Source organism: Euphorbia lathyris, chromosome 3, assembly GCF_963576675.1.
Source record: "Euphorbia lathyris chromosome 3, ddEupLath1.1, whole genome shotgun sequence".
Classification (NCBI taxonomy): domain Eukaryota; kingdom Viridiplantae; phylum Streptophyta; class Magnoliopsida; order Malpighiales; family Euphorbiaceae; genus Euphorbia; species Euphorbia lathyris.
Genome location: NC_088912.1, coordinates 26,469,422 through 26,485,251, shown reverse-complemented (window position 1 = coordinate 26,485,251; position 15,830 = coordinate 26,469,422). Strand labels below are relative to the sequence as shown.

The following is a 15,830-nucleotide window of genomic DNA, read 5'->3' as shown; positions in this document are numbered from 1 at the left end:
TTGGAAAGTGATTAACAAGATGAAAAAGAAATAAAAACGTGGGTGGGTATGAGACGAGAAATAAAAGTATAAAAAAATAAGTAAACGTTAAACAAGAAGAAGAAAGGGTTAATGTTGATATATAATGAATATTATCCTTAATTTTTCAGAGTAACTAGACTATAAAGTATATATTTACAGTACAGATGTTATAAAAACATGTAAATCACATTTCTGAATTTGATTAGGCTGTTGAACATCCAGATTAATTTGGATAAACATAAACTGATATAATTTTTCTAATAATGGATCCTTATCTGGTGTTGATTAAAATACTAATTTTGATACCTATATATATGTGCAAATAAGAAGGAAGATCAGAGAAAAACAAATTAAAAGCATATATCATATCATAATGGAGTGCATAGCATCAAAATGGAAGGCACTTAGCGGCATTGAAAACAATTGGAATGGTCTTTTAGACCCTATCGACGATAATCTCCGGCGGTATCTTGTTCAGTACGGTGAAAGAATTAGTGCGGTGAATGATTGTTTCAATGGCGTGGAACAATCTGATGGGTATGGACTATGCTTATTTCCTACGGAGGAACTGTTCATTCCGGCAGGACTAGAACTTGGGAATCCATTCAAATACGAAGTGAGTGACTGCTTTTATGCAAGATCAGAAGTCGAAATTGGAGATTGGGCAAAAAGACAATCTGCATTTATGGGGTATGTTGCTGTTGCAACCGATGAAGGAAAGCTTGTTTTAGGCAGGAGAGACATCCTGATATGTTGGAGGGGAACAAGGTTGCCAATTGAATGGTTAAAAAATATTAACTTTTGTCAGACTTCAGCTCCAGAGGTTTTTCCTGGTAATAATGCAAAGGTACATCAGGGTTTTCTCAATGTCTACACTGACAAAAGTGCAAATTCAGTTTACAGTAAAACCAGTGCTAGAGAACAGGTATATATTATTTGTATTTCACTTTCACTTTCACTTTCACATAAATAAATAAGACTGACTATAATATAGTATATATTGGATACAGGTTCTAGCTGTGGTTCGGAGACTTGTGGACAAATACTCAGCATTAAATGAAGATGTGAGCATAACTGTAGTAGGTCATAGTTTGGGTGGAGCACTTGCAACTCTGAATGCAATGGACATAGTTTTCAATGGATATAACAAGCCATCTGGTTCTACTTCGGTCGTATATCCAGTCACTGCTTTTGTTTATGGTTGCCCCCGCGTTGGAGACAAAACATTTCTGGAATTGTTTAATTCCCTGCCTAATCTTCATCTGTTGCGCATTCGAAATAATAAGGATATTGTTCCTGATCTTCCTCCAGATTTAATCATCACTAGATATTCAGAGGTTGGTGTACAGCTTTACATTAACACCCAAAATTCAGCAGACATAAAGACACACACCAACGTGCAGTCGCATGATCTCAACCTTCATTTCTATGGAATTGCTGCTTACCAAGGAGAAGGAAATGACTTCAAGTTGGGATTTGATTTCGATGTTGCACTAGTCAACAAATATGATGATCTCTTGAATGCTCTTTACAAGGTGCCTCCCACTTGGTGGACCTCTGTTATCAATAAAGGTTTGGTTCAGATGGAGAATGGATTTTGGAAGCTCAATGACTACATTCCTCCTCCTCCTCCTGATCTAATTCTTTCTTAATTATAAACCTATAAGCTCCAAATTTAACCCAAAAACTACACATATACCCCTAATCTATCAAATAAATATAAGTGTATGCTAGTTAAATTTGGACTCTAAATCATCAATTTCTCAAGTGTTTTTTCTTTATTTTCCTAACCCTTTTTCCTTTTAAGGTTTAGGATTGTGACTGTGTGTGTCTTTTTCTTATCTTGTAATTTATCATTGTACTATCTCCTTTAAGAATAACTCAAGTTTCTTTCTCCTATCAAAATTATTGAAAAAGTTGTTTTATGCTTACTAGAACTTATTCAACACGCTAGATTCATTACCATACTTTCTAATTACATTTGTATTTCACTCAATTTCATTATCATTATGGTACTATTTCGCTCTGCTTTCTACTTAGCATTTCTAAACACTATACTGTGTTCTATTAAAGGTCTTTTTAATTTGTGTAAAACATGCGGTTTTTGTTTTACAAACTATGCCAATTATTGTATCAATTTATCCGCATGAATTACATATCACTTATTAGTCAGTATTCAGTTATAATCAAATAATAAAAAACATCAAAACACAGAAAATAAAAGTAGAAGATATACCCAAAACACAAGTTCCTGAAGAAAACCAAATGAGTTACAAGTACTCGTGGGTATTTCTAGGCCTTCAAATTCAAGCTCTAACCCTCCAAGGTTCGACATTGTGTTAATTTACAACAAAATATACATAATGTGACATTTAATTTTTCAACTTTTTAGGTTTGGGTCCATTTAGGTGTTGTTGTTTTTATGAGATAGAAAGTTAATGTTTAGCAAGAGAAAACTCCAAAAATAACGATTTTGAAAAATAATAAATGTGGTTCCATAGTAAATATGATACTAAACAATTTTAATTCTTGAAAAGTTTCATTTCGAGTTCGTTATCAGCCAAATTTGGTAAAGTCAACCCAAAATAAAAAAAAATGGCCAACCACATGGCTTGTTTTGTTAGGAAAAAGCTACAGGTATCCATCTGCAAAAACGTGAAACCACGTTGATTTTTTTTTTTTTAAATTAACCCTTAAATAAATCATACTCAAGCATATATATACATATAGGCAATTAACTAGGACTAATATAAATAAGAAAATGCTACGCATGCTAGGAATTCTAATTACACATATAAAGTAATCCTATCTAGACAATAAATCTTATTTATGATTACTTCCTTCACAATTCCCCTCGAGCCACAGAAGCCACGATGAACTGCCAACTTGTCTCGATTTAACATAAAATGACCACTAGCCTGAAGAAAGAGAAAACTATGTATGGCCAACGAAATTCACCAAATTGAGACTGATTATAATATAATATATATTAGATGCAGGTTCTAGCTGTGGTTCGGAGACTTATGGACAGATACACAATATTAAATAAAGATGCATGCTTAACTGTAGTCTGGGTCGAGCACTTGCAACTTTAAATTCCATAAAGTTTTCCATGAAAAATGAAAAATATTAAGACGCTAAAATAAGGAATACCTGAAAATGGGGGTAAACCTGAAAAACAAACAAAAAAAAGTTAAAAAAAAAACATAAATAAAAATTGAAACTCTGCCAAAATTGCCACTTGGTGAACCATAATTTTGAATGCTGAGAGAAACATGAGCATAAACTTTTATGACTATTGTTGTGCCCAAATGGATTTAGGAGTTTATCTTTTTTTAGATAGATAGAAACTAGGCTTAATAGGCACCCAAACCCCTAAACTTGTAATTTTTTTCACCTGACCCATCAACTTAGGGGACAACCTCTCAACCCCTCAATTCTCTAAAAACATCACATACAGCCTCTTACACTCCTATGTTCGGTCAAAATATTGACCCGTGTGGAAAACGCGCTTGACTGCTGACCACACAAATGCCACGTGTTACGAGTTGATTGGAGTTGGGATTTTGGCATAAGAATTCTGATCGAAATCCATGTCTGTAGTTGCTTCCCGAGCACAAATGGGCTTGCTCGCCGAGCAGGGGTGTCAATGAAAAAATTTAATAAAAAAATGACACATGGCATTGGTGTGGTCAATAGTGAAGCACATTTTCTACACGGGTCAATATTTTGACCGAACATATGGGTGTAAGAGGTTGTATATGATGTTTTTGGAGAGTTGATGGGGTTGACAGGTTGTCCCCTAAGTTGATGGGGTCAGGTGAAAAAAAAGTTATAAGTTTAGGGGGTTGGGTTCCAATTAAGCCTAGAAACTATCATTAATGAACCTGGAGATGTACATTAGAAATAAAAGATGCAAGTGAATCTACCTAGTAATCAGAATCAGTATGAGACTATTGCCAACTCCGCTCGCTGCCCTTATAAAGGAGGAAGATGAAAGATTGGGACAAGTAAATAGGAGTTGGGATAGAAGTAGTAACAACACTTTTGTCTTTTTGGTAAAAGAAAAAGTTACACTTTGCCCTTAAAAAATAAACGCATATTGTTTTCTATAAAATTAGGTCTTTAAGATTAAGTGTCGAGTGGCCAAAGACTTTTCACGTACTTAGTGATTAATAGTATTGTTAATGAAAAAATTTAGTCCTCAATTAGAGACTAATTTATGTTTGGTTCCCAAGGTTGTAGAAAACGTTACGTGCTAGTCAGACGGACATGGCCCTCAAGAATTAATCGGGAATTGGTCGAAGATTAACCGGGGATTAATCGAATCTGTATTTTTTATTTGTTAATCAAAAAATTATTATATAAATTCAATTAATATGTATTATAATATCTAAAAACAATAGTATAAAATTATTTAATATAGAAAAACATCTATATTTCGAACATATATCTCTAAAACTATGCAAACATCAACATTTCAACAACAATATCATTGAAAGAACTCAAAAGTAAATTATAATAAAGAAAAAAATAAATTCAACACAAAAAATGATTTTCTTCATCGTCACTTAGGCGGCGTCTAGGTCATCTAGGCGACGTCGACAGATCCCAAGCGGCTAAAAATCGGCAAGGAGCCAAAAAAAATGCCTAGAGGGACTAATCAGACAAAATCGGGACAGATTCTCGATTTCAAGCGGGACCTAGGCGGTCGAGATGGGCTTCGTTTTGAATAGTGTCGGTTCCTTAAATTGGCGTGTAACTCTTATTTTTCTAGTAGTTTGTTACTCGTAGCTAATATCTTTGTTGCGCCTCGAACGAGTCCTTTGGTCATCCCTTTCAGCACTGGAATTTCACAATTGAGATCTAGAAAGCCATCTCTAGACTCTTTGGCAAGCATTTAAATATGTCTAATTCCATTCTTGATATGTTGATTAGTGCTACACATCATACTTCCAGTTCCCAATAAAGCGTTTTGTCGTCGGCTGCCATTGTTAGCACAATTTTGACTTTTGTGACATTTTCAAAATGAAGCTTTCTTCCACAATCATACTCTGAGAATTTTATGTTCGCTTCGATCCCTTTAGTGTATGATTACGAAGTCAGATTTCATTATTTGAAGAGCATTAAACAATCTAGCTTGAACAACATATTATTTCACAGTTTTTTCTGTCGGGTCATCCTCCCAAGGCGCCTTGCATCGTTGAGGCTCATTAGTCTGCCTCTCTTTCCGGATGACGTTAAATACATTGGGTTTTGCATTGTGAGGGCCCTTGTTCAGCTGCTCCGACACCAATTTTTCATAATGTTATAAGGGTTTTTTCTCATTGCGCGTTTGTCTTTTCTATTCCATAATCGTTTTCTTTCTAAACAGGGCTTAAGGGTGTTACCTTTGCTATTAAGAAAGCTTGGAGTAATGGTTGGCATCGTCTACGACTCGAAGTTGATTATGCTAGGTTGTGTCTTTTTAGGACGAAGTCCACTTCAGTTCCTTGAGATATTAATCAGGAATGGGTACACCGCTTGATCCTTTGCACGAAGAGGCAGTTTGTGGAATTCACATTTTGTGTTGCTGTTACACTCGCTAATAATGGTTTGTCGGTCTCTAACTCAGTTTGGTGATGCTCAGCCCCGGTCTTCTTCTGGTCGTGCCCTTCATCAAGGATTTATACGGCTTGGTTTAGTATATGTTTATCTGATTCCTTTTGGTAGTTGTTTCTTTTTGCCATAATATCCGTGTTTATTTTGTTGAAGTTTTCATTTCACAAAACCTTCAGTGGGGAAATTAAGATGTTTTGTGGGGAAAATTTTCCCGACAAAAGCTTGTTTCTTGTAGTGTTTTACCCGAAAAAGTATATAGAAAATTTTAATAACCCTTCGTCATAAATAGTATATATCGTACTCTTACATTTGATACTAGGATCAACAACCTGAATTTTGCTCCAACAATTAAGATAATTTACTTTCCACTAAACAAACCACTCCATTTTAAAACATATAATTATATACACTCCTTTCAAAATAATGAATAAATTATAATTTCAATATTTCAAATTTATCAACACAATTAATTTACTCAAAGCTCAAATAACAAAGTTTAACTTAATTTAATTCAATATGTAACTAACGTCATTGTTATTCAACATAAACAAGTATGATCAGTATAAATTAAACACCAAAGACTACATTACAATTGTATTTAAGTGAATTAAAAAAAAGAATTAGCGTACATCATTAAGTTTTAGAAATTAATCCATTTAGAATATCGCCAAAAATCAAGAATTAAAAAGTTATTCTAAAAATTCTTTAGAATACTTTGTTAAAATAATAATAATAAAAAATAATAAACTTAATTTTTGATATAAAAAATAAAAATAAATAAAACAAAAGCATGTGAAAAGAAAGAATTAAATAGTTGTATTCAAAGTCAAGGTATGGGTGTGATGTATGTGTCAAAGTCTATGTATGGGTTTTGTATGGGTTTGTCCAAGAAATAATGTATTGGATTTTTTCAATGTTATCAGAACCGGACCGGACATCAAACCGGATTTATAAAAGGGTCACGGGTCACTTGGTCGGATCGGATGGCTCGGATTGGTCGGACCGGATGATGTAATAAATAAATAAATAATATTTATATATATAATTAATTTAAAATTATTTTTTTAAAATTATATATATCCAAAATAATAAAAATTTGATTTGTTATTGTTTTTGGTCAATTTAAAACTTAAGTATGTAATGAAATATTTTTTAAATATAAAATGGGTCTAATTATTTTTTCTCATTTTTTTTATTAAAATGGCATCTGATTAAGGTTGTTGTATTTCGTTTATTTTTAAAAAAATTGAATGAATAACCTTTGAATTTTTTGATGTATTATAAAATAAAGAATAAAGTTAGTATTTTAATAAGAGAGAAATAGTAGTTTATCGAAAAATGAAAAAGAGAGAAAAGAAGAGTAGGAGAGAGAATTGGTCATTTTGAATTATGATTTAGTTGTCCTCTGGCTTCCATTTTTTCTTTCACTTCACACATCTCTAAACCAGCTTTTCTTTCTTTCTCTCCTCTGGCTTCCATTTTTCGTTTTTTGCAGATGAAAAAATCACAAGCAGCAGATCTCCATTTCTTCATTTTCTTGCAGATCTCTTTTGGCTGATCATCATCTATGTCATGTGGAATTCCACCCCACAATTTCTGTGTCTCTCGGTTTCTGTCTACCAGATCTCTATTTTTTACTTTTTTTTTATTTAAAGTTTTTTCGGTAAATCTTCAAAAAACCGGGGTTGCATCGATTTCCGGTCCGACCTCCGGTTTCCGGTTCAACCCCGGGTCTGTCCGGTTTGTTGAAGATTCAACAAACCGGAGTACTCTGGACCGGACTCCTGGCCAGTTTCCGGTTCGATCGGTTCGACCGGCCGGTCCGGTCCGGTTTTTATAACAGTAGATTTTTTTATATAAGGAGGTCTCATTTTTTAGATGTTGATTGTCCGAAAAAATATAGTCCAAGTCCTTAGTTTTTTTTATACCATGTATTTTGTGCCTTGACTCTTTATTTTGTATTCCATAAACTAATTAGTCCGTCAAAATTATATATTTAGCCCTCGACATTTTTCAGTTTTAGTTCTTCTACTCTAACAAAGTGGTATCAGAGCCACGTTACGGGAGTCAGTCTTCCGCAAAACAGACCCTATAAAAATGTCAAACGGTCTCAAACTTCCTTATCAATACCCTCAGCTCACCAAAACTAATTATTCAAGTTGGTGTATTTGAATGAAGGCGTTACTCGGATGTCAAGATGTCTGGGACATTGTTGAAAAAGGCTACGTAGTCCCGTCCAACGAGGCAGCATTGTCACAGGCAGAAAAAGATACTTTGCAAAAAAATCGCAAAAGCGATCAAAAGCCGCTTACTCTCATCCATCAAGGTTTGGATGAATTAATGTTCGAGAAAGTAGCTGAAGCTACAACCGCCAAACAAGCGTGGGAAATCCTACGAGTTTCTCTTCAAGGGGAGGAGAAAGTTAAAAAAGTTCGTTTGCAGATGCTGAGAGGAGAATTTGAGACGATGAGGATGAAAGAGATGGAGGTCATTAGTGATTACTCATCCCGAGTAAAATCTATCATAAATCAGATGCGGCAGTATGGAGAAAAAATTGAAGAGTCCAGAATTGTTGAAAAAATTATGCGATCACTACTACCAAAATTTGATTACATAGTGGTGGCTATGGAGGAGTCCAGAGACATCAGCGAAATGTCCGTTGATGAAGTTGTAGGGTCACTACAAGCACGAGAGGAGCGGTTTGAGAAACGAAGAAAAGATTCCGCAGGACAAGTCTTAGCAACAAAGGCTGTGTTTAAAAATGGCGAAAGTAGTCATTCCGGCAGAGGACACGGAAGAGGTCGAGGAGGAAATGGTAGAGGACGAGGACGTGGCAGAAGTCAAGGCAGAAATGAAAACGGCAATAACAACAATGACAGAAGCACTCAATTCACCAGAGGCAGAGGAAGAGGCCGATGACGCGGTTAAGGAAGAGGAAACTGGAGGCCGAATGAAGGACGCGACAAGTCCAACATTCAATGTTACAATTGCTCTAAGTATGGTCACTATGCGGTGGAATGTTGGAGTCCGCCTAAGGAGGTAGAAGAGACTGCCAATAATATTCAAGATGAGGAAGTAACTGGCATAGTGTTACTTACCTACGAAGGTGAAGAAAATCACGAAAATAATATATGGTATCTTGACAATGCGGCAAGTAACCATATTTGTGGTGATAAGAAGATGTTCGTGGAGCTCTATGAATCCGTTCGCGGTAATGTTGTATTTGGAGATTCCTCTAAGGTTCCTATTACAGGCAAAGGAACCATTCTTATTCGGCTCAAAAATGGCGCTCACCAGTTTATTGATAATGTTTATTATGTTCCTAACATGAAAAGCAATATTTTGAGTTTGGGATAGTTACTTGAGAAAAATTATGAAGTTCACATGGTGGACCGGAAACTACTCCTGTTGAATGAGAAAAAGGAGCTGATTGCACGAGTACCCATGGCAAGAAACAGAATGTTCACAATTAACATTCAGACGGACGTGGCCAAATGTTTGAAAGCTTGTGTGCAAAGTCCCCCCTGGCTTTGGCATTTACGGTACGGAGATCTCAATTTTGGAGGACTGAAGCTGTTGGGACAGAAGCAGATGGTAAACGGATTGCCTCACATTGACCAGCCTCATCAACTGTGTCAAGGGTCTTGTTGGAAAACAATTCAGAACCAGTTTTCCAAAGGAGTCCATGTCAAGAGCAAAGGCGCCACTTGAGCTAGTTCACACAGACGTGTGTGGACCGATCACTCCACAGTCCTTGGGAAAAAATAAATGTTTTCTACTTTTCATTGATGATTATAGTAGAAAAACTTGGGTGTATTTTTTGAAGGAAAAAACAGAAATTTTTGAGACATTTAAAAAATTCAAAGTCCAAGTGGAGAAAGAAAGTGGTCATTTTATTAAGGCACTCGGATCAGACAGAGGTGATGAATACATGTCCATCTCTTTCAAGCAATTTTGTGAAGATCATGGAATCTGTCATTTCCTTTCAGTCCCTAGATCACCTCAGCAAAATGGCGTAGCAGAAAGAAAGAACAGAACGATGCTCAACATGGTGAGGAGCATGTTAAAAAGCAAAAATTTACCGAAGGAGTTATGGGCCGAAGCAGTGGACTGTGCTATCTACCTGTTGAACAGATCGCCAAATGTCAGTGTTTGGGATCAAACTCCACGAGAAGCATGGAGCGGAATAAAACCCAGTATTTCTCATTTGCCTCTTTTTGGCAGTGTTGCTCATGTCCATGTACCGGATGAAGAACGCAAGAAGCTAGATGATAAAAGCAAGAAATATTTGTTTGTGGGCTATTCAGAACATTCCAAAGGGTACAAAATGTTCGATCCTCAGACTCAGAAAATCATCATCAGTAGAGATGTCACCATTGATGAAGAAGCAGTTTGGGACTGGACCGGTGAAAAAGAAAACAGCTACAGTTTTTATCATTTTATGGATGAAGACAATGATCAGGAAGAACCAGCCACAGTCGCAGCCACAACACCAGCAACCAATTCGACATCAGTAAGCTCATCTAGTTCGAGTTCATCCTCGAGTAATGAAGACAGTTCAGATGAACATCTGCCCGGAAAGCCTAAAAAAATCATACCTATTAAAGATCTCTATGAAATAACAAAAAATCTCGATGATGAATTAACTCTTTATTGTCATTTTGTTAATGATGAACCAACAGATCCAGAAGAAGTAATGAAAGATGAAAAATGGAGAAAATCCATGGAAGAGGAGATTCATTCGATCGAGAAAAATAAAACATGGGAGCTGACATCACTTCCGGTCGGTCAAAAACCCATTGGAGTTAAACAGGTTTTCAAAGCAAAGAAAGATGCAAATGGTGAAATCGTCCGACATAAAGCAAGACTGGTGGCAAAAGGGTTCAGTCAACGACCCGGAATTGATTACAATGAAGTTTTTGCTCCTGTTGCCATAATGGAGAGTATCAGACTGATAATTTCTGTAGCTTCTCAACACAGGTGGAGAATCCATCAAATGGACGTGAAATCCGCATTTCTCAACGGATATCTGGAAGAGGAAATTTATATCCAGCAACCACCTGGGTATGTTGTGAAAGGTCAAGAAAACAAAGTGCTAAAATTGAAAAAGACACTTTATGGTCTTAAGCAAGCACCACGAGCCTAGAACAGTCTCATTGACAAATATTTTTAAGAAAATGGTTTTGTCAAATGCCCACATGAATATGCCCTATATGCAAAGGTGAAAAATGGAGATATGTTACTTGTTTGTTTGTAGTTGGATGATCTCATTTTTACAGGGAACAATCCTAAGATGTTTGAAGAGTTCAAGAAGACAATGGCTCGTGAGTTCGAGATAACTGACATTGGTCTAATGTCATATTATCTTGGCATTGAAGTGAAGCAGAATGACGGCGGAATTTTTATTTCTCAAGGTGGTTTTGCGAAGGAGATCTTAAAGAAGTTCAAGATGGAAAATTGTAATTCTGTCAGCACGCTAGTCAAATGTGGATTCAAGTTGACAAAAGATGAAGATGGAGATAGAGTCAACCCGACATTATTCTGAAGCTTGGCCGGAAGTCTCAGATACTTGACATGTACGAGACCAGATATTCTTTATGCAGTCGGCTTAGTAAGTCGATACATGGAAGCCCCAACGGTGTCACTTTGGAACGCAGCAAAAAGAATTCTCCGTTATATTAAAGGTACAACTAATTTGGGTTTACTTTATTCAAAATCTGATGATTTCAAATTAGTTGGATACAGTGATAGTGACTGGGCCGATGACAAGGATGACCGAAAAAGTACAACTGGTTTTGTATTTTTTCTGGGTGATACTGCATTCACATGGAGTTCAAAAAAGCAACTGATCGTGACGTTATCTACCTGCGAAGCTGAATATGTAGCTGCAACATCTTGTGTGTGTCATGCGATTTGGCTCCGGAAATTTCTAAAAGAATTTCAGATGAGTCAAAATGATCCAACAGAGATTTTTATTGATAATAAATCTGCACTGGCATTAGCGAAAAATCCAGTGTTTCATGATCGAAGTAAGCACATTGATACGAGGTATCATTTTATTCGGGAATGCATTGAGCAAAAGGAGGTAAAGCTGAGTACGTGAAAACTCAAGATCAAATTGCAGATATTTTCACGAAGCCGCTAAAACATGACGTGTTTAGTCAACTGAGAGCTCAATTGGGAGTCATGAAAAATTAAGTTTAATGGAGCATGTTAAAATAATAATAATACAAAATAATAAACTTAATTTTTGATATAAAAAATAACAATAAATAAAATAAATAAAACAAAAGCATGTGAAAAGAAAGAATTAAATAGTTGTATTCAAAGTCAAGGTATGAGTGTAATGTATGTGTCAAAGTCTATGTATGGGTTTTTTATGGGTTTTGTATGGGTTTGTACAAGAAATATTGTATTGGATTTTTTATATAAGGAGGTCTCATTTTTGAGATGTTGAGTGTCTGAAAAAATATAGTCAAGTCCTTATTTTTTTTTATACCATGTATTTTGTGCCTTGACTCTTTATTTTGTATTCCATAAACTAATTAGCCCGTCAAAATTATATATTTTGCCCTCGACAATTTTCAGTTTTAGTTCTTCTACTCTAACATACTTTAAAAATAATTTCAGGAATCTTCTACATTATTTTTGTACCTCGTCGGGAATACAATTGATTCGGGAGAATTCAACTTTGACATACGAAGAAACCGAGTATACCAACATAATCCCTGCAACCCTAAGAGTCCAAATCCTCATTTGAATACATATATCTTGCCGGAAAATGACAAAATCGAAGTTGATTATGCTTTCTCCAAAAAACGATGTTCATAAGTCAATATATCGGATCAACCCGAACCATTGACTTTTTTCGAAGAACTGGACGGAATTGAAAATTTGACATTAAAAACATTGATCGAAATTTATCTAGAATTGGACCGATAACCGAATTGGATTGAAATGACAGAAAATTTATCAGTTTTAAATATATATTTCTCACATTAGACTTTATTCCCTATATATATAATTTTGTCAGTGTTAAATATATATTTCTGGCATTAAACTTTTATATATATAATAAATATATTTCAAAGTTGTTCTAAAAAAAGGTTAGTTATAATGATATAACTAGACTTAATAATGCTTTATAATTTTATATATATTCACAAATCAAATATTTTATTTTTAATATATATATACCCTGTGTTAATCATACTTATGTGTAAGCAAGGTTATTCTCGTACAGTTACGCTGTTATTATATTTATTCTTTTCCCATTACCCTAACAGATGCACATTTTGGATCCATTTTGTCTCATTTAATTCCGAGGTACCCATACTCGTTAATAATAAATAAATAAATCAATTAAACAAAACATAAATATATAATAAACATGTCACCTATTTAGCAAAACATTCACAAATTTAAATACAATTGAAAATCTAAAGATTTAAAGTTATAAACCCTAAGCTCATTCCTAATTTCATATCTGGAGTATTTTGTTTTTTTTTTAAAATCACATTCCCTAAACTCTTTTATACATTGGTTCTGAATATCTGTGAAACATGTACACTCATTCTAATTCTGAAATAAGGTCTAAGTTGGTATTGTAATTCTAGTTTTGAAGGAGTCATATCAAAACATAAGAACTTAACTATCAAAATTAAAAACATAAGTTCTAATTTTGAAAGAAGCAATAAGAACTTAACCATCAAATCATAAGTTCAATGTTCTAATTAAGAAACAATTTGGCCATTTAAGTTGACTAGTAGGAATAATTAATGGAGTTTGGGTATCAAATTGGTCCTTGAACTGGACACTTAAGATCAAATTAGTCGGAAAAGGACACGTGTCAGTATATGATTGGCAGTTATTAGACACGTGTCATTTGGACTAATTTGATATCAAGTGTCGAGTTAAAGGGTTAGATTGATGCTTAAAGTTGAATTAGGAGAAAATTGATCCTATTAGCCAAATTCAGGGACCCTTAAATCAATTCCGAGAGGACTAATTAATTCATCTCTAGCTCATTGTATATAGGCTTAATTAATTAATTCAGATCCCTATTATATATAGGCTTAGTTAATTAATATAGAATTTCTTTGGTTAATCTACCAAAAAGATAAGATGAATGATATATAATATTGGAAGCTAGGATGATAAAGAATTGGAAAGTGATTAACAAGATGAAAAAGAAATAAAAACGTGGGTGGGTATGAGACGAGAAATAAAAGTATAAAAAAATAAGTAAACGTTAAACAAGAAGAAGAAAGGGTTAATGTTGATATATAATGAATATTATCCTTAATTTTTCAGAGTAACTAGACTATAAAGTATATATTTACAGTACAGATGTTATAAAAACATGTAAATCACATTTCTGAATTTGATTAGGCTGTTGAACATCCAGATTAATTTGGATAAACATAAACTGATATAATTTTTCTAATAATGGATCCTTATCTGGTGTTGATTAAAATACTAATTTTGATACCTATATATATGTGCAAATAAGAAGGAAGATCAGAGAAAAACAAATTAAAAGCATATATCATATCATAATGGAGTGCATAGCATCAAAATGGAAGGCACTTAGCGGCATTGAAAACAATTGGAATGGTCTTTTAGACCCTATCGACGATAATCTCCGGCGGTATCTTGTTCAGTACGGTGAAAGAATTAGTGCGGTGAATGATTGTTTCAATGGCGTGGAACAATCTGATGGGTATGGACTATGCTTATTTCCTACGGAGGAACTGTTCATTCCGGCAGGACTAGAACTTGGGAATCCATTCAAATACGAAGTGAGTGACTGCTTTTATGCAAGATCAGAAGTCGAAATTGGAGATTGGGCAAAAAGACAATCTGCATTTATGGGGTATGTTGCTGTTGCAACCGATGAAGGAAAGCTTGTTTTAGGCAGGAGAGACATCCTGATATGTTGGAGGGGAACAAGGTTGCCAATTGAATGGTTAAAAAATATTAACTTTTGTCAGACTTCAGCTCCAGAGGTTTTTCCTGGTAATAATGCAAAGGTACATCAGGGTTTTCTCAATGTCTACACTGACAAAAGTGCAAATTCAGTTTACAGTAAAACCAGTGCTAGAGAACAGGTATATATTATTTGTATTTCACTTTCACTTTCACTTTCACATAAATAAATAAGACTGACTATAATATAGTATATATTGGATACAGGTTCTAGCTGTGGTTCGGAGACTTGTGGACAAATACTCAGCATTAAATGAAGATGTGAGCATAACTGTAGTAGGTCATAGTTTGGGTGGAGCACTTGCAACTCTGAATGCAATGGACATAGTTTTCAATGGATATAACAAGCCATCTGGTTCTACTTCGGTCGTATATCCAGTCACTGCTTTTGTTTATGGTTGCCCCCGCGTTGGAGACAAAACATTTCTGGAATTGTTTAATTCCCTGCCTAATCTTCATCTGTTGCGCATTCGAAATAATAAGGATATTGTTCCTGATCTTCCTCCAGATTTAATCATCACTAGATATTCAGAGGTTGGTGTACAGCTTTACATTAACACCCAAAATTCAGCAGACATAAAGACACACACCAACGTGCAGTCGCATGATCTCAACCTTCATTTCTATGGAATTGCTGCTTACCAAGGAGAAGGAAATGACTTCAAGTTGGGATTTGATTTCGATGTTGCACTAGTCAACAAATATGATGATCTCTTGAATGCTCTTTACAAGGTGCCTCCCACTTGGTGGACCTCTGTTATCAATAAAGGTTTGGTTCAGATGGAGAATGGATTTTGGAAGCTCAATGACTACATTCCTCCTCCTCCTCCTGATCTAATTCTTTCTTAATTATAAACCTATAAGCTCCAAATTTAACCCAAAAACTACACATATACCCCTAATCTATCAAATAAATATAAGTGTATGCTAGTTAAATTTGGACTCTAAATCATCAATTTCTCAAGTGTTTTTTCTTTATTTTCCTAACCCTTTTTCCTTTTAAGGTTTAGGATTGTGACTGTGTGTCTTTTTCTTATCTTGTAATTTATCATTGTACTATCTCCTTTAAGAATAACTCAAGTTTCTTTCTCCTATCAAAATTATTGAAAAAGTTGTTTTATGCTTACTAGAACTTATTCAACACGCTAGATTCATTACCATACTTTCTAATTACATTTGTATTTCACTCAATTTCATTATCATTATGGTACTATTTCGCT

The 15,830-nt window shown here is 34.7% G+C and overlaps 2 protein-coding genes across 2 annotated transcripts; both read left to right on the top strand.

Moving 5' to 3' along the window:
• Positions 1 to 394: 394 nt before the first annotated feature.
• On the top strand, positions 395 to 1,836 carry LOC136224718 (phospholipase A1-II 1-like). The gene is made up of 2 exons (XM_066013130.1): positions 395 to 946; positions 1,032 to 1,836. The coding sequence occupies exons 1-2, from the start codon at positions 395 to 397 to the stop codon at positions 1,671 to 1,673; spliced, it is 1,194 nt and encodes a 397-aa protein (XP_065869202.1). The 3' UTR covers positions 1,674 to 1,836.
• Positions 1,837 to 14,180: 12,344 nt separating this feature from the next.
• Positions 14,181 to 15,622, top strand: LOC136224717 (phospholipase A1-II 1-like). Its single transcript, XM_066013129.1, has 2 exons — positions 14,181 to 14,732; positions 14,818 to 15,622. The coding sequence occupies exons 1-2, from the start codon at positions 14,181 to 14,183 to the stop codon at positions 15,457 to 15,459; spliced, it is 1,194 nt and encodes a 397-aa protein (XP_065869201.1). The 3' UTR covers positions 15,460 to 15,622.
• Positions 15,623 to 15,830: the final 208 nt, after the last annotated feature.